The sequence below is a fragment of the Lichenostomus cassidix genome, chromosome 9 (genome assembly GCF_008360975.1).
Source record: "Lichenostomus cassidix isolate B80296 chromosome 9, HeHo_3.0, whole genome shotgun sequence".
Lineage (NCBI taxonomy): Eukaryota > Metazoa > Chordata > Aves > Passeriformes > Meliphagidae > Lichenostomus > Lichenostomus cassidix.
Window position 1 is genome coordinate 302,388 of NC_139490.1, and position 27,960 is coordinate 330,347.

Consider the following 27,960-nt stretch of genomic DNA (forward strand, 5'->3'; position numbering starts at 1 on the left):
GTCGCTGTGACTCCCGGCTTCAGCGTTGGGCCGAAGGCAGCGAGAGCAGCAGGCGCAGCCCTGCCGCCGGCACTGCGCGGCCCCACCGCAAGAGGGCGCTCTCTCGCGTTAGCTCGCGCTCCGCCGGGGCCGCGCGGCCGGGCGCGACCAAACCCCGGCGGGGGGGGACTCGGCGTGAGCCTCCATATCCCAACTGTCTTCCGCAGGCCGCGCTCTCCTGCCACCCCCACGCCGCTCCGCGCCGGGCTGCCATGACGTCACCCCGTAGGGGCGTGGCCGAAGCGCTCCCAGGGTGCAGCGCACAAGTTGAGCCCCATCTTGGGCGAGAGGAGCCGCGGCCCGACCGCGCTCCGGGAGCTCCGGGGCCGGTGCAGCGCAGCGGGTTCGCCCGCCCGCCGCCCGCAGCCGCCGAGCGCCGCTCCCCGGGCCGCCGCGGCGCCGGCACCCCGCCCGCGGCGGGGCTTTGCCTGTGGGGCGAGCCCGCGGGCCGGTTGCGAGCAGGATGCGCCTGGCGCTGGTCTCCAGGTAGAGCGCGGAGACAGCGGGGGGGGGAGGGGGGACACGGGGCCGCCTGGGCCTCGCCCGGCCAGCGCGGGGCCCCTCTCGCGGGGCGGGCCGCGGGCCCGCTGCTGCGGCCCGCAGGAAGGCGCGGGGCGCTCGGAGCGGCGGCGAGAAGAAGGAGGCCCGGCCGCGGGAAGAGGGCTGCGGACAGGGAGGAAGAGGAGGAGCCCCGCCGCCCCCCGCCCGCCGCAGGAAGCCGCCGGAGGATGTGCGGTAGCGCCGGGGGCCCGGCCGGCACGCCGTGACAGCCCACCCCAGCACCCCGCTCGCCTCACCCCGGCCGGCCGAGCCCCTCCCTGCGGAGGAAACATGTCCAAGATGCCGGCCAAGAAGAAGAGCTGTTTCCAGATCACCAGCGTGACTACGGCACAGGTGGCCAGCAGCATCACCGAGGACACCGAGAGTCTGGATGACCCGGATGAGTCGCGCACCGAGGACGTGTCTTCTGAAATCTTTGATGTTTCCCGAGCCACCGACTACGGCCCCGAGGACGTCTGCGAGCGGAGCTCCTCCGAAGAGACTCTCAACAACGTGGGCGAGGCCGAAACTCCCAGCAGCGTCTCTCCCAACCTCCTTTTGGATGGGCAGTTGGCTGTGGCTACTGCTGGAGTGGCTGCAGCCCCCAACGGGGGGGCTGGGCCCAAAAGTTCTGCTGTATCCCTGCCAGCTGCTGCCTCTACCCCTGCTGTGGGGGGAGGCAGCAGTGCTCAGGCTGTGCTGCCCTCCACAGGGCCTTCTGCACCCACTGTCCCCGGGGCCATGTCTCAGACGGCAGCTGCTGCGTGCAGCTCACGCTTCAGGGTGATCAAGCTGGACCATGGTACCGGGGAGCCCTACAGGCGAGGCCGATGGACGTGTATGGAGTACTATGACCGGGACTCCGATGGTGGTGGTGTTCTGGGCAGGACTGGAGATTGCATTAGGCACAGCAGCACCTTTGAACAGGCTGCTCAAGAGAGGGACAGTGGCCTCGGTGCCACAGGAGGTTCTGTTGTGGTCTCGGCTGTGCCAGCATCAGCCCATGGCCCTGATTCTATAGCTGACAGCTCACTGGCTGCTGTGTCACAGCTGCTTCAGACAGAGAAAATGAACCAGTCCTCTCTACAGCAACCTAATTTTGTCATTGGGCAACAACAGCAGCTGCAACAGCCCATAGGTGGGGCCATGCCTCAGAGTACTGCTCAGCCTGTGTTTTCTGGGGCTTCGGGAGCAAGCCAGCAAATGATAGTGCCGCAGCAATCACAGCCACAGGTAAATCCACAGGCTGTTACACAGCCTGGACCCAACGGGAAAGGCATGCCACCTCCAAATGTGACAGTAGGGCAGTCGAGCATTCCTGTGGCCCAGCAGCAGGTGCAGCAGGCAAACATACCGGTGACTCAGCCTCAGCAATTTGCTTATTCTCAGTCCCAGATTCCACCAGTGCATCTACTGCCGACGCAGCCTCCTGGGCAGGCTGAATACATGCAGCACATGACAATTATGCAGTCTCAAGGAGCTATTCAGCAGGCTACTACAGGCTCTGCTCCAAGTACTGTGGCCTCCAGCCTTCCTGTGGGGCAGGTGACGGGCCAAAACCCCTCACCTGTGGGAGCGCCAGTGATGGGGGTATCGGCACAGCCCAGCGAAGCAGCTGGCCAGGGATCAGGGTTGTTGCAGAGTGGCCAGGCACAAGCGAGTCAACCTGCCATCCCGCAGCCGGGAGGTGTGGTGCAGCCAGGCCTTGGACATACGGGGGTTGTGCAACAGAAATCTGTGACTCAGCATCCAGTGGGGGGAAGCAGTCAAGTGTCAGGAATGCCTGGTGCTCCCCATGCTGTGGTCCCTGGAGTTCAGAGCGTGCCTGCGGTTGTGCCCGGTACAAGTGTGCCTAGTGTGTCCACCACCGCTTCTGTTACTATGCCAAACGTCCCTGTTACGCTGGTCCAGTCCCAGCTGACGAGCCACCCTTCTGTCAGCAGAACCACTGGCGCAGTCCAGTCCCAGCATGTTGGACACTCGATGATGCAAGGTGCGCCCAACGCACCCACCAGTCTGCCTCAGGCAAGCCTCGGACAGTTTCAGACCCAGGCCCAATCCTTAGTAGGCCAGATTGACGATACTAGAAGAAAATCGGAACCCCTACCTCAGCCACCACTTTCTCTTATAGCTGAAAATAAACCTCTTGTGAAGCCTCCCATTCCAGACACTCTAGCAAATCCTCTTCAGTTACCTGCAAGTACTCCAATGAACAGTCTTGCTAGCTCTGTTTTTGGCATATCCATTCCTGTTGATGGTGATGAAGACAGGTATGAATTATTTTATAAAGCCGTAAAAAGAACTATTTTTAGGCGGGGGGGAAAAGTCAACTTTGAAGTTATTGTCAAGTGTTTTTTGTAAGTTCATATTTTCAGAAAGTCATGCTGAGGTTCACCTGGGCTATATTTTTGTCTTAAGAGCACAAACCATAGCAAAGTATTTATGCAAGTAGTGAATTGTGCTTGCTTGTCTCAGGGTGTAAGTTTGATTACTTTTCTCACAAAATGGGGTACATAACAGCCTGAAAGCTGCTTAATGCACAAATAATAAGACCTCTTCAGAATCAAAGACTCAAAGCTGTCTTTCTGTAGCTAGTGGCTCAGGATGTGAGAAGAGCTGTTCTCTGTTTTTTTTTTGAGCACATCATAAAACACTTCAGTGACATTTGGGTTAAAATGGTTTTCTCACCACCACTGTATTGCAGTGTTAAATCTGCGGTGCTATCTCAGGGCCGTCAGGTGGGTCGTCTTAGAAAACTTAAGGCTTTTAACATAGATTCTTGATTTTTACCCTGCTGTGGAGTTGGCACTTCATAGTGTCAGTAAGAAAAGTACTTGCACTTGGATGTGGATTTGTGTGCAAATCCATATGCAGGGAAAGCTCTACAGAGGATAGTCCTTTGTATTGAGAAAGCAAACACAACTTGGGCAAAGATGTGAACACGGTGGGAAGTAGAACCTTTCAGTGAGGGTTTTGTTTTTTTTTACTGGAAAGTAATTTGGAACTATGAGTTGTAACAGAGGGGTGTGGTGTGAGCAGACTCACAAGACAGAGCTTGAGAGAGGGAGCGGGTGTGTGGCTGCTGTTCCCATAGACGTGTCAGACTGCTTTGAAGGATAATGGCCAAAGCTTCTTGATTGACGTCTTTGAGGGAAAGAAGAATCAAGCAGTGTTTGAGCACTGAATTAAAGTCCCAACATTTACCGTCAGGATTGCTGCAGTTTGGAGGAAGGGAATACATGTGTGTTATTTTTTTTCTTGAAGCAGGAGTTAGGCCATTATGAGAAAGTCTTGTGAATTTCTCCGTAAGTCTTCCCTTCAGACTTTAAGATAATGTAGTCAGTGTTGCTTGGAGCACATTTTAGTAAAGCAACTGTGTCTGGGTTGCGGTGCAGTGGGTGTAGAGGGCACCTCAAAGTGGGTGTTTGGAGAGTTGAAGCTGCAGATTTAATGCAGGTGTGTGCTTACTGGAGCATTGGCTGACGCTGTGTCTGAGAAGGTAGCTGCCGTGCTTTTCTGCAAGGAAGAGCCGTACTTTGGAAAGCTATGCTGGTTCTGATTAAACTGGTAATGGACTGACAAAAAGTTAAACAGTTAAAATTTTCTCACACTTTGTCTACCTTAAGAGGATTGCTAACCCAGCTGACAAACTGCCTTGTGCAAATAAGGTTAGATTTCAAGCTGGTGGGTTCTTTTCATAGCTCAGTGTTTTATCAGAAGATGATTTGTCTGGTGTTTAATCATTCTGTTGATTCAGGAGTCAGAAAGGAGTGCATTTTGCATTTGTTTTTCATAACTTCTAATACTTAATATAAATTGTAGTAACATACATGATGTATCTATGATAAGTGAATCACTTCTGTGTAAAGATAAAGAAAAACTTGTCGTGCCTATTTAGACTGGGGGCTGCTAACTTTGTGTGGCTCTCCAGTGAGTCAGTTCTTGGTGCTCTTACCCAGAACAGTGATTTTTAAAGTTATTTTCTTAGTTTAGTCTTTGAACTTGCCACTTTGCAGTGGTGCTTTACATGCTGTTCATGTCTAAAGAGACTCTTTCAGACACTTTGCCATGAGAACTATGAGTAAGAAATGGAAATGGGGTCTGAATGCAGTGTGCTCTTTTTGACAGGCTGTGCTGTGGTGTTCAATAGAGAAACAAACTTCTGGTTATCAGTGAAGGAGTGCATATGTCTTATTTGTCAGCTTCTGCACTTGGTGATAAAACTGCCATGTGCTGGGTGGTCAGGAAGCCAGAAGCACATGTATGGTGTGAGAGTCTCTCCTAGCTGGGAAGGTGATCCTGGTAAACTGTGAAAGCTCATCTTAAACAGGCCTAGACCTCATACAGCATAGGAGATAGATACAGAGCCAGTATATCAAAGTTTATTCTTTGCTCCCCTCAAGCAGTAGCCTGACTTCACCTGGCTTCAGACAGAGAGAGGTAGAATGAAAACCTAGCAGCTTGTAAAGGCTGTTTTACCACTTGGTTTTTATTTGATTTACTCTCTAAAAAGGTTTTATTGTAAAACTGTCTCCTGGTTGTCTGCTGTTCTATCCTTGCTCCTGCTTTTTTCCTTTTTTCAGCCATTTAAATTGTGCCTCTATTCCCATGGACTTTGTGCAGCTGCCTTATCTACTGGAATCCGTGGTGAAATAGTTAATGAAGACCTTCAAGTGTCATTAATAGGCTGGGGGTTGACACTGATAAAGCTATTAAGGCGCAGAGGGAGCTGATACATCATGAGTCATGGTTTGTGCCTGCAGGTCCAGGAAGTTAACACTCAGCTCAGTTCAGAGAGGTTACTTGGTGGTCATTGAAGCTAGAAATCTGTGGAAAGCAGTTTTCTCTTTTGTCTTTCTTACTATTAATGTGTAATGTCCCCAGAAAGGGGGCTCAGTGTGTAGAAAGGTATCTACATGTCTTCTGGCACCTTCAGTTATACTTCAATATTTGCATGTACTTGAAGCTTGACAGACTTGTGTAGATCATTCTGCTATAGTCATCTTCTAAAACAGTGAGTCATGAAAGTAGTAGTGTATAGCTCTCAGTACCCTGGATTTGTCTGGAAAGTCATTCACCATTCCAAATATGAAGAGGAGCTGTTTTAAAGGTAAAATAGTTAAGATGGAAATTCTGTGAAAACAGCATGTCAGGAATACAGTAAGCATGATGTAAAAAGCTGGTCAGTTCACGTATTTCTGGAAAAAAGTTTTTTATATTACTCCTATCTTACAGTCTGCTGTTTAAAATCAAACTACATCTAAGGTTATTAGGGGTGAAGGTGTAAGGTTATCTAGCCTGATGCATAGAGAGAACCATGTTTACAGAGGACTTTCTTCCTTCCAAGACATTGCCCGAAGACATTTAATTTTCTGTTCTCATAGCCTAATACACTATGACAGCAGTCTGTACAAAACTGTAGTTTCTTGCATTCACCTGATGAATAGTGAAGAACCAATTAATTGAAAAATCTTACCTGGGGAGAAAGAGATGGGGGATAGGCAGTCCAAAAGAATTAAAAAAAAAAAAAAAAAGCAAAATGCTTCTGGTATGTCACACCTTTGTTGAAAAGCAAAGCTGTTTTTCCAGTTGATGTGTCCAAATTGCTAAGCCCTTAAAAAGGAAAAATTGTGTGAAAGTTATGAAATATATGCAGCATAACATAGTATTTTCTTTACCTCTCTAAATTGTGACTGCAAGTAAAATAAACTGCAGCAGTATTAAAGAATGGAGGAACTAGTACTGTTACTGCGGCAGATGTGGGTATTGCTCCCTTGAACAGGGAGCCTGAGAAATACTGTGAAAACACAAGTAGAACTGGGTCTCACAATGGCTCTGACTCTTTTGTTGGACTTCAGCAGTAGTACTTAGTATTTTGGAGGGAGGGTAGTTAAAGCACCCGACAAGGTTTGGGTATCAGTGTGTGTCAGGTTCTCTACTCACCCTTTTGCCCATGTATACACAGACTTGTCATTGACAAGCAGAATATTTCAGTTGGCTTAACTTTATTTTGGCTCTTGGGGGAAAAGAAGTATGTTGCCTCTGTTAAAAGAATGTTACTGAGAAAGCTTGTTCAAACCTCCCACATGTTTGGCAGACTTTTGGGGCAAAATATTACTAGGGCTGTTGGAAAAGGAGCAGAGTACAGATCATTTTCCACAGATAACTGACCAGCTTGAACTGTTCCGGCTGTATTCCAGGAACGCTAATGAATGGCTGCAATTGTGAGCTGTCAACTATGGCAGCTGAACTGCTGAGAACCTGATGGTGCAGGGCTCTCTGCAGCGTGTCTCTGAGCTCAGCTAAATCACGTATTTGTATGGAGCACTAACTGCTGGTAGAACTGTGCTCTTGAGACCAGATTCATCATATAAGGACAAAACCGGCCATGGGATCACTTAGGTATTGCCCATGATACATATTTTATTGTGCTCCTGAAGAAAAAAGTATGTATTCTGCAAATACATACCAGTACATGATATTTGAATTGCATTAGTACTCAGTATTCTCCCTTACTTCACGTTGCTCATAAACTTTGCTGAGGTTTGAGCTCTTCTGCAGCTGCAGACTTGTTCTCAGCTCTCTTCCTGAAGGCCTGTGTTTGCAAATGTGTGTAGAAGCAGGTGAGAATGAAACCTGGACAGATGCTTCAGAGCCTATAACGCCTTTGGTTTGATGGACAGTTTGAAAACTGAGCTGGGACTTCTGAGGTTACCTTTGCAGTTGGTGGCAGAAAATGATAGTTAATGGAAATAAACTCTAGTTGGTTGTGTTCACTGCTTGCTGTACTTTCTATAAAAAAATTATGAAAGGTGACTCTGAGTTTCTGGGTGGTAGAAAGCCTATCCTGCTGTGCAGTCGGTTTTGGAGTGGTGCAAGATAGCTAGACAAAACTGTGGTTACTCATTTGACAATCCTGTTTCCCAGTTTAAACATACAATTGCCTTTGTTACAGAGGAGTCAGTACATTCTTAATGTACTGCTTTAATGAGGTACAGGTGTTTCAAATAAGAGTTATTAGGAGGAAACGAGGAAAATACTTGAAAGAAATTCACAGTGATACTGTTCAGTTTGTTTTAAAGACTGTAGTGACCTGCCCTGACAGGAGAGACTCCCTGTACCTCAGACTCTTGAGTGTTCTGCTCAGTTGCTGGGGGTTAATTTTTTCCTGCTCTTCTATAGAAGAGTGCAAATTTTCCATAGCTGATTTCTGAATGCTGTCTGCATGGCAGAAATAACAGCATATGTTTTATGGAAGCTATTTTAAACTTCTTGTTAGAAGCTGAATATTAAAGTATTTGGATGTTTTGACACGGCAGGACTACCAAACTGCTCTCAGACTCCAGGAGGGCTGAAAGTTCTCTGAGGCTGCATTTTTACAGGAAGTGCTGATAATTTTTTATTACTTCAGGTGACACTATAGTAAAGAGGAGTTGCTCACTGTTAACTGTACTGGATATTTGAGTTATCAGCCTGTTGCATGTTGAGGCTGTAATTTTTCTGCTTTAAAGCAATTAATTAATTTAATTAAGCAATTTTTCTGCTTTAAAGCTGGTGATAAACAGTTTCTGTTGCTCAGGAAAGGTGCAAACCTTGTTTGTGCTTTGTGTCAGCAATGATTCCATAAGAAACTTCTGTGAGACTCCTGCTAAAGTGCATCTGGATGGTTCTGTTCACTAAATCTAGATTGCCAGGCACAGGTGTCTGCTTTTATTCCTATATTTGACAAAGTATAAAGATAGAAGTATTTATAGTAACTGCTAAAGCCACTGTCTTCTGAGACGATTCTCCAGACGTAAGAGGTCACTTGAAGTGCAGAGTAAGGTTGTACTTTCATTCCTCATTTTGAAAATTATTTTATCTTAAAACTTCACACTTGATAAATACAAATGTGTATTAAGTGCCAGGAGATCTTTGCCTTACGGGATAATCTGTTTTTACTCAGGCAGGGCAGGTGAATTACTTGGCTACATGAACGACAGCTGGATGCTTGTCTTAATTTTCTTTGTCAAGCAAAGCAAAATTAGTCCAAGAGTGTGTGTATCTGTTCTCCCTTTGAAGCTATGAAGGATGCATTTGGATTGTGACAGCCTGCTTGAGTGCTTTTGTAAGTGCAGAGAGAAGGTGGAAATACTAATTAGTGCCCTGGAGAAGTGTCAGCTGTCTGTCACAGTGACAGCTGGTGGGTTTGGTGCCCACTAAAGGTTACAAACTGGAACAGGGATCCAGACACAGCCCTGCGGGTGTGGCCTCTGCAGTGCTGAGTGGAGGGGAGGGGTCCCCTCCTTCCACCTGCTGGACTTTGCCTTGTGCAGCCCAGGAAACCATTTACCCCCTCTGCAGTGAGGGCAGAGTCCTGACCCATTTGTGTCTGGGAGGGGATGAGTGTGGCAGGTGTGTGAGGTTGCAGTGGAGAAGTGTAGATTGGATAGATGAGATGCTGGTTTCAGTGAAGTATCTGAAGCTTTTGTATCCATGTCAAGCAAGTTTAACATCCAGTAGAGGATGGGATGGTTAGAAATAAGAGTTAAAAAAGCCTGCTTGCTTCTCTGTCAAGTTACTTCTGCTATTTTTGTAGGGGTGTAAATGAGAACTCCTGGGAATGTCTCCTATGTAGAGCACTCTTGGGTGGGTGCAAGGCCCATAAATACCTTGACCAGCCCTACAAATGCATTATTAAAAATACTGTTTCTGAAAACCAAGCAGTGAGCACTCACTGACAGCACAGACTTGCCTGAAACTTGAGTGGTAGAGACTTTGTAAATGGTGTGGGAAGGCTGACAGATGTATAATATACTGTGTAAATAACGATGCTATACAAGGCCTAAGATCTAATATCTTTTTTTAAAGTTAAATTTGTAATTTGAAATGTTTGCTCACAGATGCATTCTTGGCCATAAGAACTAGGACAGGTGGGATTTGTCTGAGTCTGCTTGAAGCTGTTATATCTGCTCTTCTTTTTTCCCCATACATACTGAAATATTTTGTCAAAAAACAGGAGCCATTTGTATTTATAGATAACTGAAATAGCTGAAAGTGTTGTCACTGCAACTTAGTAGGAAAAAAAAAATCTCATTTTGGTGCAGTTTTGCTTGAGGATGAGTATTCATGCCCTGTTCCACTATGCAGGGCCATTTTCACCAGAAATCACAGGTAGCTTTCCCATCATCACTAGGTTTGAGAAAAGCTGGCTTTGTGGGCATCACAAGCAGCAGGAGCCTGATCTTCTTCAGTAACATGTTCATACATACAAATAAATGCCTTTAAAGAAAAAGCACTATCAGCCAAGTTGTATAAAAGTCACTACTTTTGAACGATTTTGCAGATTTTTGGATCTACAATGCAATACTAGCAAATGTGGATCTTCTTATTTCAGAAATGCTGTATTTATTATTTGCTTCCTCCTTTATACCTGCGTATCAGGGTCTGCTGGGTAGGAGCACTCAGCGCTTGCTCTCTTGAGTGGGATTATTTGCAGGAGAGTAACATGGCATAGTGATATTCTTTGGCAAATCTCAGTAGATGCTGAAGAGCTCCATCCTGTGTAAGGTAGAGTTCAAGGTGTTTGCTGAGAGCATGAGATTTATTTTCAGTAAGACTTGGTTTGCTTTTGGTTTTGTTGTTTTGGTTTTTTTTTTCACTTATCTCAGTTCATTCAAATGGGATTAATATTGGTGAGCCTTTCTGTGGCCTTTCTTGAAAGGTACTTAATAGGCGCAAAAATCTCTGATTTGTAGCAAGGCAGACTTTCTGCATTGCTATTACCAGCTTGTAGTCCATAAGTTTCTCTCTGGAAATGTGATTTGCTGTAGGTTTTTTTTGCCTTGAAGCCCAGCTGTGCATCATGTGAACTACTTCGTCCTGTATCTTCCCTCTAAGAACTGAAGGTTGACTATACCTGGTGAGAAGACAAGTCATTAGTACAAGAAACCTTACACTTGTTACGTGTTTTGATTTGAGGACAGAAGCTCTCAGATTAGTCCTCACACAGTTTGTAAGATGATGCAATTAAACTTCAGCCTGACAGCCCTGGCAGCCTTCACAGAACAGCTGTGCTTCATTAGCAGGTTGTGTGTTAATCAACATGTCTGTGGCAATGCTGTCTGGGGCAGGAGGAGCATGAGAGTGTTGGGTACCTGGCTGTGACAGGAGTGCTCTGAACCTGGCTTCAGAAAGTGGGAAGACAGCATGTAGAGGAGGGAAAGGGTCATCACAATCCTGAGCGACCTAAAGCTGTTAGGATTGCAGGGTTGTGTGCAGCACTCCTGAAGCTTGGGAACCAACTTGTGGGACCCAAGAGAGCTGGACTCCAGAGTTTTGAGCTGCACCTGTTGAAATCAGGAGTAGGAAGATATTTAGAAGATTGTTGTATTCTTTCTATGATTTATATTAAATAGTCATACTGGAATTCACTATTTGAACTCTTCAGCAAAGCACCTTCAGAAACAGTGAATGGTTATTACCTAATACAGGTAATAATGAAATTTTAAAAAAAATTATTTATTTTTATTAAATCACAGCATTACATAAAACAAATAGTAGCATTGGTAGGGCTGAAAAACATCCTGGTGTTTTTAAATATCCAAGCCCATCCAGAGCAGGGGAAGGCTGATGCCAGCATTTCAACAGAGCAGGCAAGTGATCAGTGAAATGCCTCTGGCAGACTTCTTACCCTGTGCATTTGAGACAGTTGTCAGCATTTCCTTCTTAGAGACTTCTAGTCACTGCAGGAAATTACTTATAAAAATCTTCTTTTGAGAGCAAGGTGAAGAAGTAGGGGTACTGGTTTTGATTTTCCCAGTAAAGATCAGTTCTGTGCAGTATGCTTTCCCTGTGCTGTTATGATATTTTTATTTTGTAGTAGCCTGTGAAACCCCTTAAAATCCATTGTGGTGTTTGAGAGCCAAAAACTTTTGAGTCCCAAAAACTGTCACGTGGGCTGGTCATGGAGTCAGCCTTTCCTGACATCTGTAGCTAAAGTGCGCCTAAAACTGAATGTTAAAGCTTCAAATGCTTGCTGGTTTTTTCAGGGTATGTACAGCAAGTATAATGGCTTTAAGGAACTGTGTGAACAGAATATGCAATTAAACGCATCACTTCAGAGCTTGAGATGTTATTTGCCTTAATTTTGCATTGACTCCCCCACATTTAGTCCCAGTCAGTGTTCTCCTGCAAAGCTGTGTGCTCCAGTTACTGTTTTGTAGATTGAGTCTTATGAAAGAAAGCTTAATTGAAAGTTGCAGCTGGTTTAAATAGAAGATGCTAAAAATAAAGTGAAACATCTTTTAAAAGGAGAAGAATGGAGAGAGAGTTCTGTTACTAGTGTAAACATCATCTCAAAATGCCATAAACTCTGCTGGGATTTCCCTGATAAGCTGTGATCAAGTGATCATGAAATCCCTTGTCCAGATCCCAGATGAACCCTGCCAAGTGTTGTAATTTTGAGACCAGCAGTAATCAGTCCCCATTGCAGGTCATAGTCAGTACCCAAATGCAGTAAACAGCATTTTTTGTGGGAGGACTGACACACAGAACTGAAAACTACCTTGGATTTGAAATACTTCTGGCTGAAAGTACATCAAATCTTTTATAAACTTTAGACACTAAGAAGGGATTCATTTGTTATCCTTTAGTGGACAAACACATCAGTGTATGGTGACAGTTCTCTTGAGCTTGGACAGTGTGCTTACCTTATAATTGGGTCTCTTACCTATTTAGTAGTAATTCTGATGTCATAAAAGGCTGAATATGTTTGCTGATTTCCTCTTCAAGGTATCTTTGAATCACTTCTTTCTCAAAGTGCGTGGTTCACCTCTGGCTCTGTAGCAGTAACACAGATGCACAAAGTTACACACCTAGTGTGTTTCCTTTGATAAATGTGGATGAGGAGCACTTTTTTTGGACAGGATGCCCAGCTCCTGTATCTCTGTGCACAGGATGGGGGCTGGAAGATTGCTGTTGACTTCCCCATCCTACTGATGCATCACTACATAATTCCTTCTAGGATCACGGCTACAAGAACAGGTAGGCATGTGTCTGGCTCTCCGGAGAGTTGTTATCCAAACCTGGCCACGAAACCGCAGCTAATGGCTCTGGCTAAATAAACGAAGATTCAGTTACTCTGTGAGTGTCCTGTGTAGAGGTTTGACACTTTTGCAGGGCTTTTATTTTTTATAAAACTGTTTAGATCCTTTTCTGTGGAATTGCAGCCAGCTATTCATGTTTTGTACTTGTGCAACTGATTATTGCTACCAGAGCTTACTCCTTCCTTATTGAATTGCATGCTTTTTATTTCAGACCATTGCTCCAGTTGGGCAAGATGTTCCTGAATTCTATTCCTGCTGTCCAGAGTGCTTGCAGGTCATCTGCAGGTATAGAGATAGCCTGTACTCCACTGCCCAAATAATGCGTTAAAGTATCACATAACACACTTGGAGGAGATACTGATGCACTGATGAATGATCCTTCCAGTGAATCCTTGGAGGGCCAAGTGCACAGAGGAGTTGCCAATGGTGGACTTGCTCTATATGAGCCGAGCTCTTACCTACAAAAATGTCATGCAGGGTGGCGTTAAAAGCTCAACTCAATTTATGGCATGATCACATCTTCAGTGGCTTTCTACCTGAGACCTGTTAATTGTTCTCAGAAGGAATTTGGCTGATGTGGGCTTTTGTAAAGGTCATCTGTGTGTGCTTGCTGCTGTCTGGGTAATAAATACGTCCTTCTGCTTTTCTTTGGTTTTCCTTAGATGTATTAAGCATGGATTGTGTGACCTGTTTTCCTGTTCTTCAAAGACAGGTGCTTAGGCCTTTTGAATCTTCTGCATCATTCCTGTTCTCAAACCTCATGAAAATACTGAGAGAGAACTGTCTGAGGTAGTATGAATTTTTCATGTGGCGAAAGAAGTGCTGTTTTTCATGTGTTCTTGTTGCCCTCAATTGCTAAGGATGGTCAGTATTTGAAGACTGAAACCTGTTCATGAGCAATGATGCTAGTATTTCTTTCAAAGGAATTAGCTGGGGAAAAGGCATCTGTGCAGCAGCGTCTGTATGTTGGGCTGATACCCAGTCCAAAGCCGCTATTGTTACTTAAACCAAAAGGCATTTATGTGTATACCTGATGATTTCCCAGCTTTCACAGGCATGGTTTCTAGCAAACAAAGCTCTCGAGGATGAGGACTGTTTGGCATATTGTCCTGATGAATGGCAATTACAAGATACACTTCCAGCTATGAGGTGAGAGTTGGGATGAGGTCTAGGCTTCCCTTGTAAAGGGATAGCATGATATCTTGGGCATTCAGAAAACTGAGAAACTTCTCATTCTTTAAATTTGGATCAAATTGCTGTTGCATGAAAACTGTTCTCAGAAACCAGAGCATGGGAGTAAGTTGTGAATATTGGCATTCATGAGCTTTTAAGAGACGTAAATGCAGTATGTGTTGTAGGACTTGTTTATAGAGACATGGAGGCTTTTTTGGCCATTTGAGATATACTTTGAATGTGTGAGTATACTAAGCTAGGTGTCTGTTCTACTCTGGGACTGAAATCGAGCCTGTGTACCCTTGGGGATCCTGGTCTCTCTCACCAGAGGTGGAGAAGTGTTGGGGTACCTCCTGTGGAAGGGGAGGTGACTGCTTCTTCTCTGAGTCAATATCTGGGACATTTGTGTCCTGTCTGGCTCTTGGTTCCACTGTGTCAATCTGCAAAGGACTGGGACTGAGTCTTCATCTCAGAGCTGCCAGTCTGCCAAGGAGGAGACCTGGGCAATCTGCTTTTGTGATCCAGGCTGTCCCTGCATTCACACAGGGCAGTGTCAGGAGGACTTGTGGTGCTCCAGCTGTGGCACAGAGGCAGCAGGCCAGGTTTTACTGCTCCTGTAAGCTGTTTTCTCAGTTGTTTCTGCAAACAGAAAGGCATTTTTAGGCATTCTCTAACCTGTTACTGTTTCTTGTGGTTAAACTAGATGCCTCAGCAGTCTGAAACTCAGTCATATTAGTTCCGATCTACATGCGAGGCATCATTCATGTTGCCTCTGTGGATTTGCCTTTCCTATTTAAGAATAGGAAAAAATAATTAAACCCCCCCCCATTAACTATTGTTGAAATATACAGCTGTGGAGTAGAAAAGGTTCTCTTACTTGTCTGAAGTAATGCAAAAGGAATTTCAACAGTAGGGGTTACAAATAAGAATCTAATAAGGAAAATTTTTTCATATCTTTTCAGATGATTACTTAAGAGTAGTGCAAAAATATAGAGCATATAGGGTATCAGTAGAAAAACAGACGATATGGAATACGTGCTTTGTGGTTATAAACCACTTTTTATACCTAACAATACCAACAGGGCTTCATATGCTGCAAGTAAATTTGTCTTGAAAGTTAAATGGTTTTCTATTTACAGCCCCATTCTGAGGAAGGGACTTTACATACTCCTGACACACGGGTGCTTTAGGAACAAGAGCCTGGGCCTGGGCCTTCCTTTCAGCAAAAGAATGCTCTCTTGATCTGCATATGGCAATTATTTTCCATGTGTCAAGGCCTCCTATCATACAAATATCCTTTAGGTATTGTGTTGCTCTTCCTGTAATTACTTGTTGAGTTGTCACTCAAGTGCGCAATGCTTCTTAGGAAAATGTGAATGTTACCAACATGAGAGCATGGTGTTTATCAGTTTTGATCAAGCAGCTTCTGTAACAGGTTTTAAGCTAAATTCCAGGTTCACATGCCTTTTTTTCTTTTTTAAAGAGTACAGTGCTGAAGGTGGGAAAAGGAGTGACAGACACTTAAAATTCAGACACTTCCTGATCATTGCTGATGTACAAATACCCTTATTCCTTGCAAGGTTTTGGTATACACCTGCCATGAGAATCAAATTACACTGATTGTGTTTTAATTATGGTGCTGCTTCTGTGATTTTTTGTTTGATTTTTTGTGATTTTTTCTATGCCGTAATTGTACTTAAATTGAAATAAGTAACTTGAAGACAGCTGTTTTAAGAAGTGTTCTTGCCATAAACTTAGAAAAGGAATTGATAGCTGTGCTTCCAGTGCTGATATGAACTTCTCATTTTAAAACTGACTGGCTCTAAAAGGAATTTGAAATCATGCTTGCATTTCTGAAGATTTTTCAGCAAGGCTGTAACGTTTGTCTATAGGGCTGGAGTAGCTGTGCCCACATGAGGATGCGCAGTTTGAGGAAGGGAGCTTCTAAATTTGAGTATAACACTGCTGTGGCCACCAGCAGTGCAGAACTGTGTGCTTCATTGAGTATTTAGTTTACAGCGAGCGTTCAGATGAGACTTTGGAGGAGTAGGGTTTTCTAATTACACTGTCAGTGTAGTTTCCATTGTGGGGCTGAGACCAGGAGGCTGGGCTGCCTCAGGGCTTTGGCAGTGGTGTTGGAATTGGGGCCATAGTATCCCGAATGTGTTCTGGGCTTGTGGTTGTGAGAGCTCTCTGAGTGTGTGACCGAGGGTCTCCATCAGCCCTTGCACCTTGGGAAGGGGGAAGTGGGAAGGTGACTGATAGCTGCTTATGAAGATAGCTTACATTATATTTTTCATTTCTAACTGGATCTCTTTTTCAGTTGTAACTTGATCTGGCGTAGCTTGAATGTGGCATACTGAGCTCTCACTTCGAGGTCTCCTTGGAGGACTCATCTGTTTTAAGTATAAAGCAAGGGGTTAAGCAGGATGGAAACACTGGGTACAGTGTGCAGAGGCAGTTTGGGGCGTACCAAAAATGTGAAAGGTATCTCTTGGGTTTAGGTATGTTTGACATTAGGGTGGTGTACAGCTAAACTGTGCAGAGTTGCCAGCAAGACAGGAGACATCTCATTGTTGGCCTTACAGTCATCTTTGTACAGGAGCAGCTTGAAATAGCCTGATAATCCTTAGGGCTGGAGAATAACTATTTTGCTTTGGACCCTTGTGTCCTTGATGCAAACTCACAGAAACAGTAGGGCCTTTCAGACATTAGTTTAAACTGTCTGGTCAGCTAATTCACTTTTTAATGCGGGTTGAATTAAGAGGGTTGGTATTTTTATAACATATCTATTTTCAATATGTCTGTCTGATTCTTGGATCTCATAGGAATCCTTCAACTGCATTCTACCAAGCGTTCAATTTCAACAAGTTACACGAGTCAAAGACCACCTGGGATAGGTATGGATGCTTGAGTATGGAATGCATACATGCTGAGGTATGCATGAACTGCTTCGCTCTCTGCAAGTCTCTCATCATTCTTGTTTGCACAGAACTGCTGCCTGTGTTCAGAACTCCATATTGGGCTTCTGGAGTTTGAAGAGGTGAAAGTAGTCATGGAAGTGTTTGTTCTGAAATGTGGAACTAAATAACTCTAAAATATGACGTGACATTTTTTCTTCCTCCTTCCATTATGCATGTATCATACATGATGTATAAGCTCAGTTTAATGCTAGTCAGCTCCTAGCTGACCTTCGCCAAAATATTTACAGTTTCCTTTTCCAATAAAGGAAACGTTTTGGCATTGAGTCCTGCAGCGGGAAACACATTGTGAAAATATTACATTGAAACACGATTTTGGCCAAGTTAAGATATTTCTATCTTAAAACTAGGAAAGGCAGCTTTCTGGCTTACTTTCATTCTGCTGAAGTAAAGCCGGATGAGGAACACAGGTGAACTGTGACAAGGACAAAGTAAATCTCTGAAGTCAGCATTGAACTCATGGTGAGAAACTGCAGTCACGTGCAACAATGTCTTATCTGGCACAGATAGGACTTGACAGAGATGCATTACTAATTCATCAGTAGCTGCAAACTATTTCTTTCCTGTGCTTTAATGATTTTGAGGGTTTTTTTTTTTTGTCAGCATTAAGTTGAAGTCCTAGTGATTATGTGATTTAATGCCTTGTGCTGCTCTGGCTTGTCAAAACTCCTGCTTAACAAGCTGTGTAGAATGTAAATTTTGTTTGGCTGTTGAAGTATTGATAACCATTCCATCACTGTACTGGCTGTATTTGGCTTGAAAGGCTTCTCAACTTGCACAGCTCAACCAAATCCTTTAAAGTTTGCTTGCCAACAGTTTGTATACTGCACAATGCTGAAGGTTATAAGTCATGCGAAGTGTTCTGCTCGTTTTTAAAAATCTTGTACTGCTGGGCTGCTGGCATTAAGCTCAGTTTCAAAGCACGTCTTTCTTTTTCAGCCGAAAGTTGGACATATTTATGTTTTTGCTTTAAGCTCTGGATGATGCTACTTCCCTGTATTTATGGAACAGAGTTGGTATTTAGGTTTCAAGGACTTTATTATTTTCCTGGAACAAACTTCAGGGCTTCAAATACACATTTGGTTTGTAGACCAAAAGGTCACTTTGTAGTCTAGCCTTCAGCTGTTTCTCTATTTTCATGCCTCAAAATAAGTCTTAAGATCAGGAAGCTAATTCAAAAAACCCGAACATCAAATAATGAATTATTAAGATGGAGGCTTCACAAATCTGAGGTTTATGTATAATGCCTGAAGCAAATGCTGGAAATGTGGGATATAGAAGAACATTAAATTCAGGTAGAAAAATGTAAATGGCTGCCTTTAAAATAACCTTGCATCTTTGCCAGTGAGCACTTCATGGTAAAAACAAGTGTTTGTGAGAACATAAAATGAAATTCATCAGGATTGATGCATGTTTTAAACTTACAGTCAATTCAAATTCTGAAATCTTTGACAGGATTTAGCAGACTTTGCATTTATACCCCAGTTATTGGATTTTAAGGTCACGTTAGATAGCTTGCTTTCTCTGGATAACTGAAACTGAGAAGCTTTCAACTATAAAATCCAGTAAAAGCTAGTGGAGGGAACATCAGGGGCATCAGTGAGCAGTGCAGCTGGTTATGGGAGTCCTCACAGGGCAGAGCTCCATGTGGATTGGATGCACCAGGGACTATAACAAGAGCATGGTATGGGGGTTCTTTTTGTCATCTCTGGTTTGGGAAAGAAAAATTACTGTTGTGAAAACAGTAAGCTCCTGTGACTTCTTCAGAATCCCATTGTTTGCCCATCACAAAACGTGGGGGTTGACACACTGCAGAGCACCAGAACTGTGAGTCTGCTGGCAGTGAACTCTTAATTACATTTTGCAGCTCCTTAAGAAGTAGTTCATGAATCTGAGGGGCTTGACTCAGGAGACTTTGGTGTAAACAGAAAATCTTCCTGTATAATTCTAGTATTTTTTCTAACAAATATAATTATTCTCCTATGAGTAGCTATCTCTGAGGATCTGCTGAAGTCAGCAGAGCTAGCAACATGCTACTGCAATAGAGAACAAGAGATTGCTGAATTGCACCAGTGAACAGAAACTATTTTATTTTTCACTAACATGCCGTGGCAGGAAGAGTGCTGGTGACACTCAAGCCCCCGTAAGTGTTAGGGAGATGCTGGTTGTTACTGACACATTAGCAGACTGTTTTCTCGCACAGTGCTTATGTAGGTGTTGCTGAAGGCACGAGTCTCACGGGTTGGTCTGTCCAACTGATGTGGTTTAGGAAGGGGAATAGTGGCTGCTTGGCATATTCACATGAGTCTGGGTGACTGCTCTTTGGGGCCTGGGTTGTCTTTGCACAGTAATGGTGCCATAGCAGCTTTAGGTGGGTCTGCCCAAAACACAGACATTACTGGTAAACTTGAATTTAAGGCAGTAAGATTTGTTTCCATTGCATTTATGTGAAGTATGAAACCTTCACAGTATGCATTAACTCATAAAATATGTCTGGGAACTCCTGAGGTGGTAAGTTCACTGCCTCAGGTTGTTGCACATTCTCACATGGCTTTGACAAAGAAAAATAATGGAAGTCTGCAATACTCAAACAGATCTTTTTCCAGGCTGGGTAGGTGCTTGCATTGGGATGCTATCATTATAAAATCTCTTCATGGGATAGAGGCTAATGAAATAGGCCTTAACTGTTTAAAGACTAGAAAATATTTCTCTGGATGGACTGAACAGCTCAACCAGTGGTAAGACAGTAGCTCGTAAATAAGTAAACAATGAGGGGAAAGAATGAATGACCACAGGGCTTGAGTTTGTAGTTCACTTGTAAGCAAAACAAGTGGGAACACTCCAAGGTACCTTTTTGTTGCTTACAGGAAGATTGATTGATTATTTGATTCAAAGTAGTAACAGCCAAAGGGGGAGAAGACCTGAGTACAGTCAGGTGGCTTGGGGATGTCGGTCAGACCGTCTTTCTCACTGTAACTTACAGCGAAGCACATCTGGTGCTTTCAAGGAGGATTTGTCTTGCAGAGGCTGTTGGACAGAGCATCAGTGTCCCATGTGCTCTGCTCTGAAGTATCTGCTGTGAGATGTGATACTGTTTTATGTATCTACAAAGCAAGAAAACAGCTGCATTCTGGGAGTCTTTTTGGGGGGTGACTTGGTGTCAAGAAATTCTTTGGGATAGTAGTGTACAGATGATAATATAGCTGAACACAGAATATGGTTTTTGTGACAGAGTGAAAAGCTTCCAAATTAGTTTGCATCATCTAGTTGGTAAAATTTCAGTCTCATTTAAATGTGAAACACTACTGCCTAGTCTAGTGCTTGACTGTACCAAAGTAGGCTCTGTATAACTCATTCCTAACATATCCAGCCTTGGCATGAAATACACATTACTGGGGTCTGTGGAATATCTAGAAATGAGCTACCATGCTTTTTTTAAGCATACAGAATGAATTGAGCTGCAAATATTTTTGAAAATTTATTCTTAGTCTTTTTACCTAGATTTTGAGGTGAATTTTGAAGTTCAGAACATGTTTCTTGGAAAGGAGGATAGCTGTTAGTAAAGACATTAATGGTGAAAACACCAAACTGAGTGCAGTGGCACTTGTTGGATTAGTAATTGAAATGGATCTTGGTGCCCATGAATATGAGGTGATGTTGAAGGTTAAATTTTCCTGTGGCTGTTAGGAGGTTAACATTAAGACATTAGGCTTTTTTGTATGAGAAGCAAAAAGACTTTAGTACTGTGCAAGCAAGCACTTCTCAGCAATGACAAAAACACTCGTATTATTGACACCATTTTCAGTGCAAATCCAAAGCACTGTCCATACCACCTACTATGGAGAGATTAACTCTACCCCAGCCCAAACCAGCACATTATCTGCCCTTTATTCCATACAATTTACATCATGCTCAGGTCGCACACCATCCAATATAGCCTCCTTAGCCACCACCACCACCCTTTCCCCATCCTTTGCTCTAATACATAGGTGTCATTCCTGTAGTCTATGCACCAGGCCTGCAGAATGTCTACAGATGTCCACTGAGATTGTTTAGTCTGTGATTTTGGATTCCATCTCTCATGGTGTTCACTCAGGTCAGGAGAGGTAGTGTGGTGCATGGAGCTGTTGGACACCAAAGCTGGGTTAGTTTGGGTCCTGCAGACTTCCTCACTGATCTTCACCACACTGCAGGGCAGTCTCACACTCTGCCCTGCTCTAGCATAGGATCCCACCCACAGAGTCAGTCCTCTGTGAACTTCCCCAGTGTGGGTCCTTCCCGTGGGCTGCTGCACCATGGGTCCTTTCCACAGGGTCAGTCCTTCAGGAACAGGCTGCTCCAGGTCCTGCTGACAAACCTGCTCTGGTGTGGACTCCTCTCACCATTGGGCCACCAATTCTGCCGGGATCCTGTTCCAGCATGGACTTAGCAGGGCATCATGGCCTTCTTTGGGCACCCATCTGCCCCGGTGTTGGGGTGTTCTCCATGGGCTTCAGATGGTCTCTGCTGCCCTGTCGACTCATCCACAGGTCACAATCGTTTTGGCTGGAGCTCCAGCCTGCCCAGTGTGGCAGTGCTGCCCTGGGCACCAGCCAGTCCAGGCACATGGTAGTGGCTGTTATCGACTATTCCAGGCACAGCAGTGAGGTGATAAGAGCCGTGTGGCAGCCATGAGAGAAAAAAGTGGCCACTAACAAGCAGTGGCTTCTAACTGAGTCAGACAAGCAAGCCCATGGCAACCACAGGAGTGTCCAGGCAATAGCTGCCCAGAAGGATCATCTATCCATTCAATCTAGCACATCCCAGTCAGATCTGTCATTATCTCAAGCCCTTCTGGCCCCATGTTGGGTGCCAAAAAATGTTTAATCCTGCCACTCACTCAATTCCCCCTCCGCTCAGATAAGGAAAAGTGAGAGAACTTGTCAGTTGAGATGAAGGCAATTTAAAAAGTAAAGCAAAAGCCACTGAGACTTTTTAACCATCAAAATGAGGATTTCTCTGACAAAATGGGGTTTTGGCTGCCTGGTGTTTAAGGTAGGAAAGCACTGCATTTACCATCCATCTCTGGGAATGACAAACTGTACTTGGAGGATGTTTGAGGTTTTTGCTGACTGTAAATCTTGTTGTGTTTCTGGTGGACTTCAGTGTGAACTTGTGTGCCAATACAATCTCTTTTTGGGCAGAGTCTTCATTGACATGACCTTAACTGGAAGGTCCAAGTCAAAATGAACTGTTCCTTGTTCAGTCTATCTGTTTGGTACTTGCTGGACTGCAGAAGTTCAGTCTGGAATGGGGGTTTTGCTATTACAAACAAAATACTGCATGCCTAATGCACCCTTTCATCTGCCCTGTGGTACTTGATGTAGATTTTGCAGCTTTGACAAAAATTGTCAGACTCCTGTAACTCTCAGAGCAATCAATAATTGGTCTTTTTTTTTTACAAGAGCTAAATGGTTTCTATCCACTTCTAACTCCAGGATTTGCAAGTTGAGGCATTGTTTCTACAGTGGATGGTGCACTCACAGAATGTGTCAGACTCTCTCCATTCAGTCATCCAAAAAGACTTACTTAATGGATATTTTGGGTCTCTTCCTGGGCTTTTCATAAGGACTGGATTGTACTTGTAAATTTAATTCTGTAGCCATGGGATAAAATATTTTCATGCAAACTGGAATTTGATGTCAAGTGTTTAGGATTTGAGAAAAGTACAAAATTTTGAGATTTGACAGCACATTTGGAGTTTCCCATGAGAGTAGCTGTCACTGGAGGGGTCTGCTCATGAATGTCCCACAGGAGCCACTTGGTGTGGGGAGCACTGTCGAATGAATGAAGAACAAAATCATGTGGGAATTGTGCTTCTGTAACATCTAGTTCTCATCTTTTAGAAAGTGACATGAATTCTAGTTAGATGGTTTTATCCTGATGGCAAACTGGGGCTCCCTGTCAGTGTGGAGTTTCTCTTCAGTGGGTGGGTGAGTGGGGGTCTGTGTGGTGCCAGCCTCTGTCTGCTGAAGTTGGGATGGATACCGACATATGTACAGGGAGCAGGGCTGGAATCCAGACTCAGCATTTCAGTCAGCACAACTGCTCTGGGAATAAGGGCAGCAAGAACATTACAAAGTAGTGTATAAAGCTACTTACAGCTTTCCGCACTACTGGTGCCATGTTAAGTGTGGGGTATGTGTGGTAAAGCAGTGGTTTCCCTGGCTCATTCCAATCACACTGCAGGGAGGGAAAATTCCTACACCCACTTGGGGAGCATAGCACCCACTCAACAGGCAGAGGGGAGCTCAGAGCACAAGGTACAGCACAGGAAAGGTGCCTCTGCAGTGCATCATGCAGGTGCAGCTCTTCTGGGAGGCTGAGGGAAGGCTGTCTGTCTTTCTCATGGAACTGCTTGAATGCCTTAACTTGGATTGATGTAGTGGAGTTTATCTTTTACGTAATCACGCTGCACAACAGCTGAAACGGGGATAGAGGAACAAAGTCCCAGTCTCAAATTTGACTAGACAGGTATTGACAAAAGGTATATGATTATGCTGCAAAGATGGAGAAGTAGATCCCACTGCCAAGTGTGGTGTTTAATTATCCTCCTCTTGCTGTTACCTCTTCAGAGCTGCCTCATCTGACCTGTGAAGTGTGGTCCATGAAGGACTGTGAGTGGATGTGGAATCTTGAGGGTTTTGTGCTTCATGAGCATAGATACTTCTGGCAGTGCCAGTTGAGTCTGAAGTGTGTTAATTCAACGTGAAAAGGAATACTTCCCTTGGCATGAGTTGTAAATAGTTTCTTTTCTGAGGAGGTTTACCATAGATAGGGTTTGAAAGAGGCTTAGAAGACAGTAAGAGACTGGAACCATTTTCTTCTGAAATGGGTATTCAGCACTTTTGGTTTGGTTTTCAGGCTTGGTTCAGTAGAAATAGACCTGTTACTCCTTCAGCCTGCAAAGCTGATGCCCTGTAGTTGTAAATGCCCAGTGCTGGTCCTGATGGTTCTGTGGGACCTCTTGAAATGAGCTCTGACCAGTGTCATTCTTCAGGAGCTGAGCCACGTTCCACGTCTGTGACCAGTACTGTTGAGCACATTGCCATACTCTTTGTAAAAAGCCTTGAGTGTTTTTTTCTTAACACTTGGTTTTGGTGGATGTTGCATAATTGCAGAGAGGCGAGTTTCCCAGCATGATTGCAACCCTGGCATTTCCCCCATGTTAACTCTTTTAAACGTGGCTGCATGTTGCTGATATCCATGTCGATGGCTGGGAGTGTTATCAGCAGCTCTCACTGGTGGGGCTGTCACAGCCCTGGAACTCCTGTCTGTGTCAGACTGGAAAATGGGACCCCTGAGACCTGGGATGGGAGGGTAATGTGGAGGATATGGGGCCTGCGTGGTTGGGGAGGTGGCTGCTGCGGGGTGCAGCCCTGCCTGTCCTGGGGAGAGCTACAGCTCCTCAGAGAGACCAGGAGAGTCAGCGAGAGAACAGGAATACCCCAGCCTGCTGAAATCCTGGCTTCAGAGCTGCTAGTGAGGGACTGGCTTGTGTATCTGTGGTGTGGCTTGGAAACAGACCCTAGATATTAAGGGCTGGATTGCCATCACTTGGCGCTCAGAGATGTAGTTTTGGGTCCTGTTGACTCAGTAAATGCACATCCTCACAGTGTATTGAGGTGTGCTGGTGGACATTCTGCACCAATGTGTCTGTGGAACAAGCCTGGCCTTAGCTGTGACCCAGCAGCATGTTTGCCAGCTGTCAGATGGGATCCAGGGAGAATTCAGTGTAAGAATCCCATGAATATCCCATGAATTCCTGTTCTCCCCAGTGGAAAAAGCGGGGAAATGAGGCCAGGAATCAAAGCAGTTGATTTAATGTTTATTCTAATGCATTTTTATGGTTATGGGTGTCATAAGCCCAATCTAAGGAGGTATAAAACTGAAGGAGCAGTGTCTCTTGAGAGTTCCAGCTGTACTGGGTGGAGGGACAGATGGATGGAGGACGACACAGGACACCCTCCTGTGATTGTGTACTGAATTCTTGAGTCTTGAGCTTCAGCCTTCCAATGATAGCATGATCCAGGTGTCCTGCAGGTGCATGGTTTTACCTGAGTGATACAATAACACTCACAGAGTTTTCCCATTGTATTTACAGTGCGTCTGGTGCAAGTGTTGTTGCCATTGACAACAAAATAGAACAGGCAATGGTAAGTAAAATATAAGTTTTTATTTCTAATAGGATTAATGTGGTTCATCACTGACCATAAGTTTCCAGCTGTATTGTGTTTCTGTGAGGCTGCAATATCCCTCCAGGTGGGTCAGACTGAGAACATCGATTGAAAAATGGATTTTCTGTATCAACTATGAATGACCACAAACCATGATTGCTTTTACTGTTGGCCCAGAAATGTTTTTCAGTGAATTTTCTTACAAATTGCTGTGAACAAGATGATTGTACTTGAAGGGGTGCTGAAAATGTTGTACATATTTCAGTCTGTTACTTTAGCCAAGTTCATTACTAGTTTTTCAGAAGGGTCAGGTGTGCCATCCTTAACATGCTGCTCAGCTTCAGTTACAGCTGTTGGATTTTTGCTTCTGCTGATGTAAAAGCTTTCTTATGTTTTGATTCTCATACACCTCAGTGACTGGGGCTGTGTACCACAGACCCATGCCCCCAGGTCACAGTATCAGAGCTGCTGCTTTCCATCTGAGGAGCTGGCATATCATTCTCATCCTTGGCTTCCACGGAACTGGAGTGCTGGAGACAAAGCTTTTGATGTCAGGCCCACTTCACAAAAGGGCTGGGTAGTTTGCGCTCAAATGCTGGTTTATTCATAAATTTTAGTGATGAGTGCTTTGTTTTTCTAGGCTTACTGCAGTGAAAGCAGTAAGTCCTGGGGCTGGGATGAAGGCAGCTGTTCTTTCCCATGGTGTAACTGTCCACTTGTTCTTTGCAGGATCTAGTGAAAAGCCATTTGATGTATGCAGTGAGAGAAGAAGTGGAAGTTCTGAAGGAACAAATAAAAGAATTAGTTGAAAGAAACTCTTTACTTGAACGAGAAAATGCACTGTTAAAATCCCTTTCCAACAACGATCAGTTATCCCAGCTCTCAAGCCAGCAGGCCACCCCCAGTAGCACGTCGCAGGCGCAGCCCCCGCCGGCGCAGCCGCCGCAGCCACCCAACGTGTCCTCCGCGTGAGCAGCGGCCCTGCCAGGAGCCCAGCCTGCACAGTCCCTGTGTGCCACCGCTGTCTCTCCGCCCGCCGAGAGCAAGCAGCCGTGCTTCTGTTGTGTGTTTGGCCTTTTCAGTATTAGACAATCATCCTCCCAGAGCTGTCCCCCACCGCTGTGGCTGCAGTGCGGGAGATGTCTGTACATCCTTGGTGCACGCAGGAGGTCACAGAGGGAGTGCCTGGAGCCTGGGATTGTTTCCCTGGGCTTCAGGAGGGAGGTCTGTCAGAGCTTGGGTGGCTCTCTGAGGTTCCCATTGCACATGGGTTGCTTTGAGCCTTGCTGTCTGGTAAGGAGCAACAATTCCTCTTCAGAGCCACTGTTCTTTTCATATAAGTAACATTTGCCTACGTTAGTTTCATTTATTTGTTTTATTTATTACAGGGCTGCTATTTTCATAATGTACATGAACAATGTCACAGAACTTTCGAATTTTTTTTAAATAAATGTCTGGGTAAAATGATAGATGGGATTGCGTTAATAGATACAATGTCTAGGCAATAATTGAACAAAGAATCCTGGCATATTTCTAACACTAATGGCAATTGACCTTTGGTATTTATTTACGGTAGTAAAGATCCAGCTTGAATGTAAATTTTGTATAGAGTGTAAGTATGAAGACCATAGTGCATCTGTACAGGTAGTCACCAGTCCTTGTGATATAATAAATAAGTGATGGGCTATTTTGATGAAGAAAACTTTGCTCATTTCTGTTTCTACCTTCCGATAGAGAGAAAGGGGCCATGATTCCTCTGCTTTTTGACATTTCGTTTTTGGTTTGGTTTTTTGGGTGGGAATAAAAAGCTGTGAAATTGTTCAACCTACTTTGTAACCAAAGAAGCAAAGCTGTGTAATTGAGTTGGTTGTTGTGTTTTTTTGGTTTTTTTTTTATTTTATAATGCACATTCTTTATGTATTTTTTATTTAGTGTTTTCTCATTCACAACTTTCTTTGCTGTCTCGCATGATCTGCATGACCTGTAATCTTTGAACCACTTCCGTACCTCATGTTTTTATCCAGCACTCTTAGTGTAATATGTACTAGTCTGTGAACAATGTCAATAAAGAGAAAGAACAGCTGGTGTTGGTGGAGCTGAGCTAGTGTGCTAGGCACTAGTTGTTAAAACAAATAAATGAAGTGAGCCATCTTTTGTTCATTTAAAATGGTGTTTTGAATTTCGTATGCAGAAAACGTTTTGTTACATTGCAGATTTAATGTATTTAATAAATGCAACATGCAGATTAAATGCAGTGTATACTGAGTATTTAAATTAAAAATGTACATTTCATAAATACAGTTTCAAGAAAGACCATCATTTGTGTAAACTAATGCAGTGTGTCAAATTGATGTACAAATATATATATTTTAACACATTTTCTGAAATTAAACCAGTTTTGTTGAATTTCTTTGGCTGTAGGTGTTGTTGCAGTGTAATTAAGTTCAGTATCTCTTTTCTGAACAAAATGTAGAAATGCAGTGTCAGTGAGGCAGTAACAGACCAGTGCCAGGGTTACTACTACTCATGCAACAGAGTGGTTTCTTTTCTTCTAGGAGAAGCATCTTCTGATGCTGTCAGTTGCCCTCTTGGGGATTTGGGTTTGCACTGATAGCTCTAAATTAACATCTGGGCCTGGGTCTGTTCAGTCGCTAATGTGAACATCTGCTTCAGTACCTGAGCCTTGAGCATGTCTAACTCTGCTTCGGTTTATGTCTAAGGTAAAACAGAAGAAACATTGGAGACTGCAAGTTTTGGTGTCTTCAGATCTCAAAGAAGTGTCCATGTCCCAGAAACTGAGAAGGATCTCCCCTTCCTGGTAAGCATCAGTTCAGCACAGTTCAAACAAATAATGTAGTGAGTGTGTATTAAAAAATTCTTGCTGAAATAATTCCAAAATGATCTTCCCATCAGGTGTGGGTGGGT

The 27,960-nt window shown here is 44.2% G+C and overlaps 1 protein-coding gene across 5 annotated transcripts; it reads left to right on the top strand.

Annotated features, from left to right (window-relative positions):
- The first annotated feature begins 547 nt into the window (after positions 1–547).
- TSC22D2 (TSC22 domain family member 2) lies at positions 548–27,441 on the top strand. Of its 5 annotated transcripts, none has more exons than XM_085068827.1 (4): positions 548–2,849; positions 16,667–16,775; positions 24,963–25,014; positions 25,765–25,904. In XM_085068827.1, exons 1-3 carry the CDS (start codon positions 871–873, stop codon positions 24,990–24,992), a joined length of 2,118 nt encoding a protein of 705 aa, XP_084924953.1. In that variant the 5' UTR covers positions 548–870; the 3' UTR covers positions 24,993–25,014; positions 25,765–25,904. The 5 variants fall into 5 exon arrangements, with proteins under 5 accessions (XP_084924953.1, XP_084924954.1, XP_084924955.1 ...); XM_085068825.1 differs by having other exon boundaries at positions 550–2,849; positions 16,667–16,738; positions 25,765–27,441; XM_085068826.1 differs by lacking the exon at positions 16,667–16,775 and having other exon boundaries at positions 551–2,849; positions 25,765–27,441.
- The last annotated feature ends 519 nt before the right edge of the window (positions 27,442–27,960 follow it).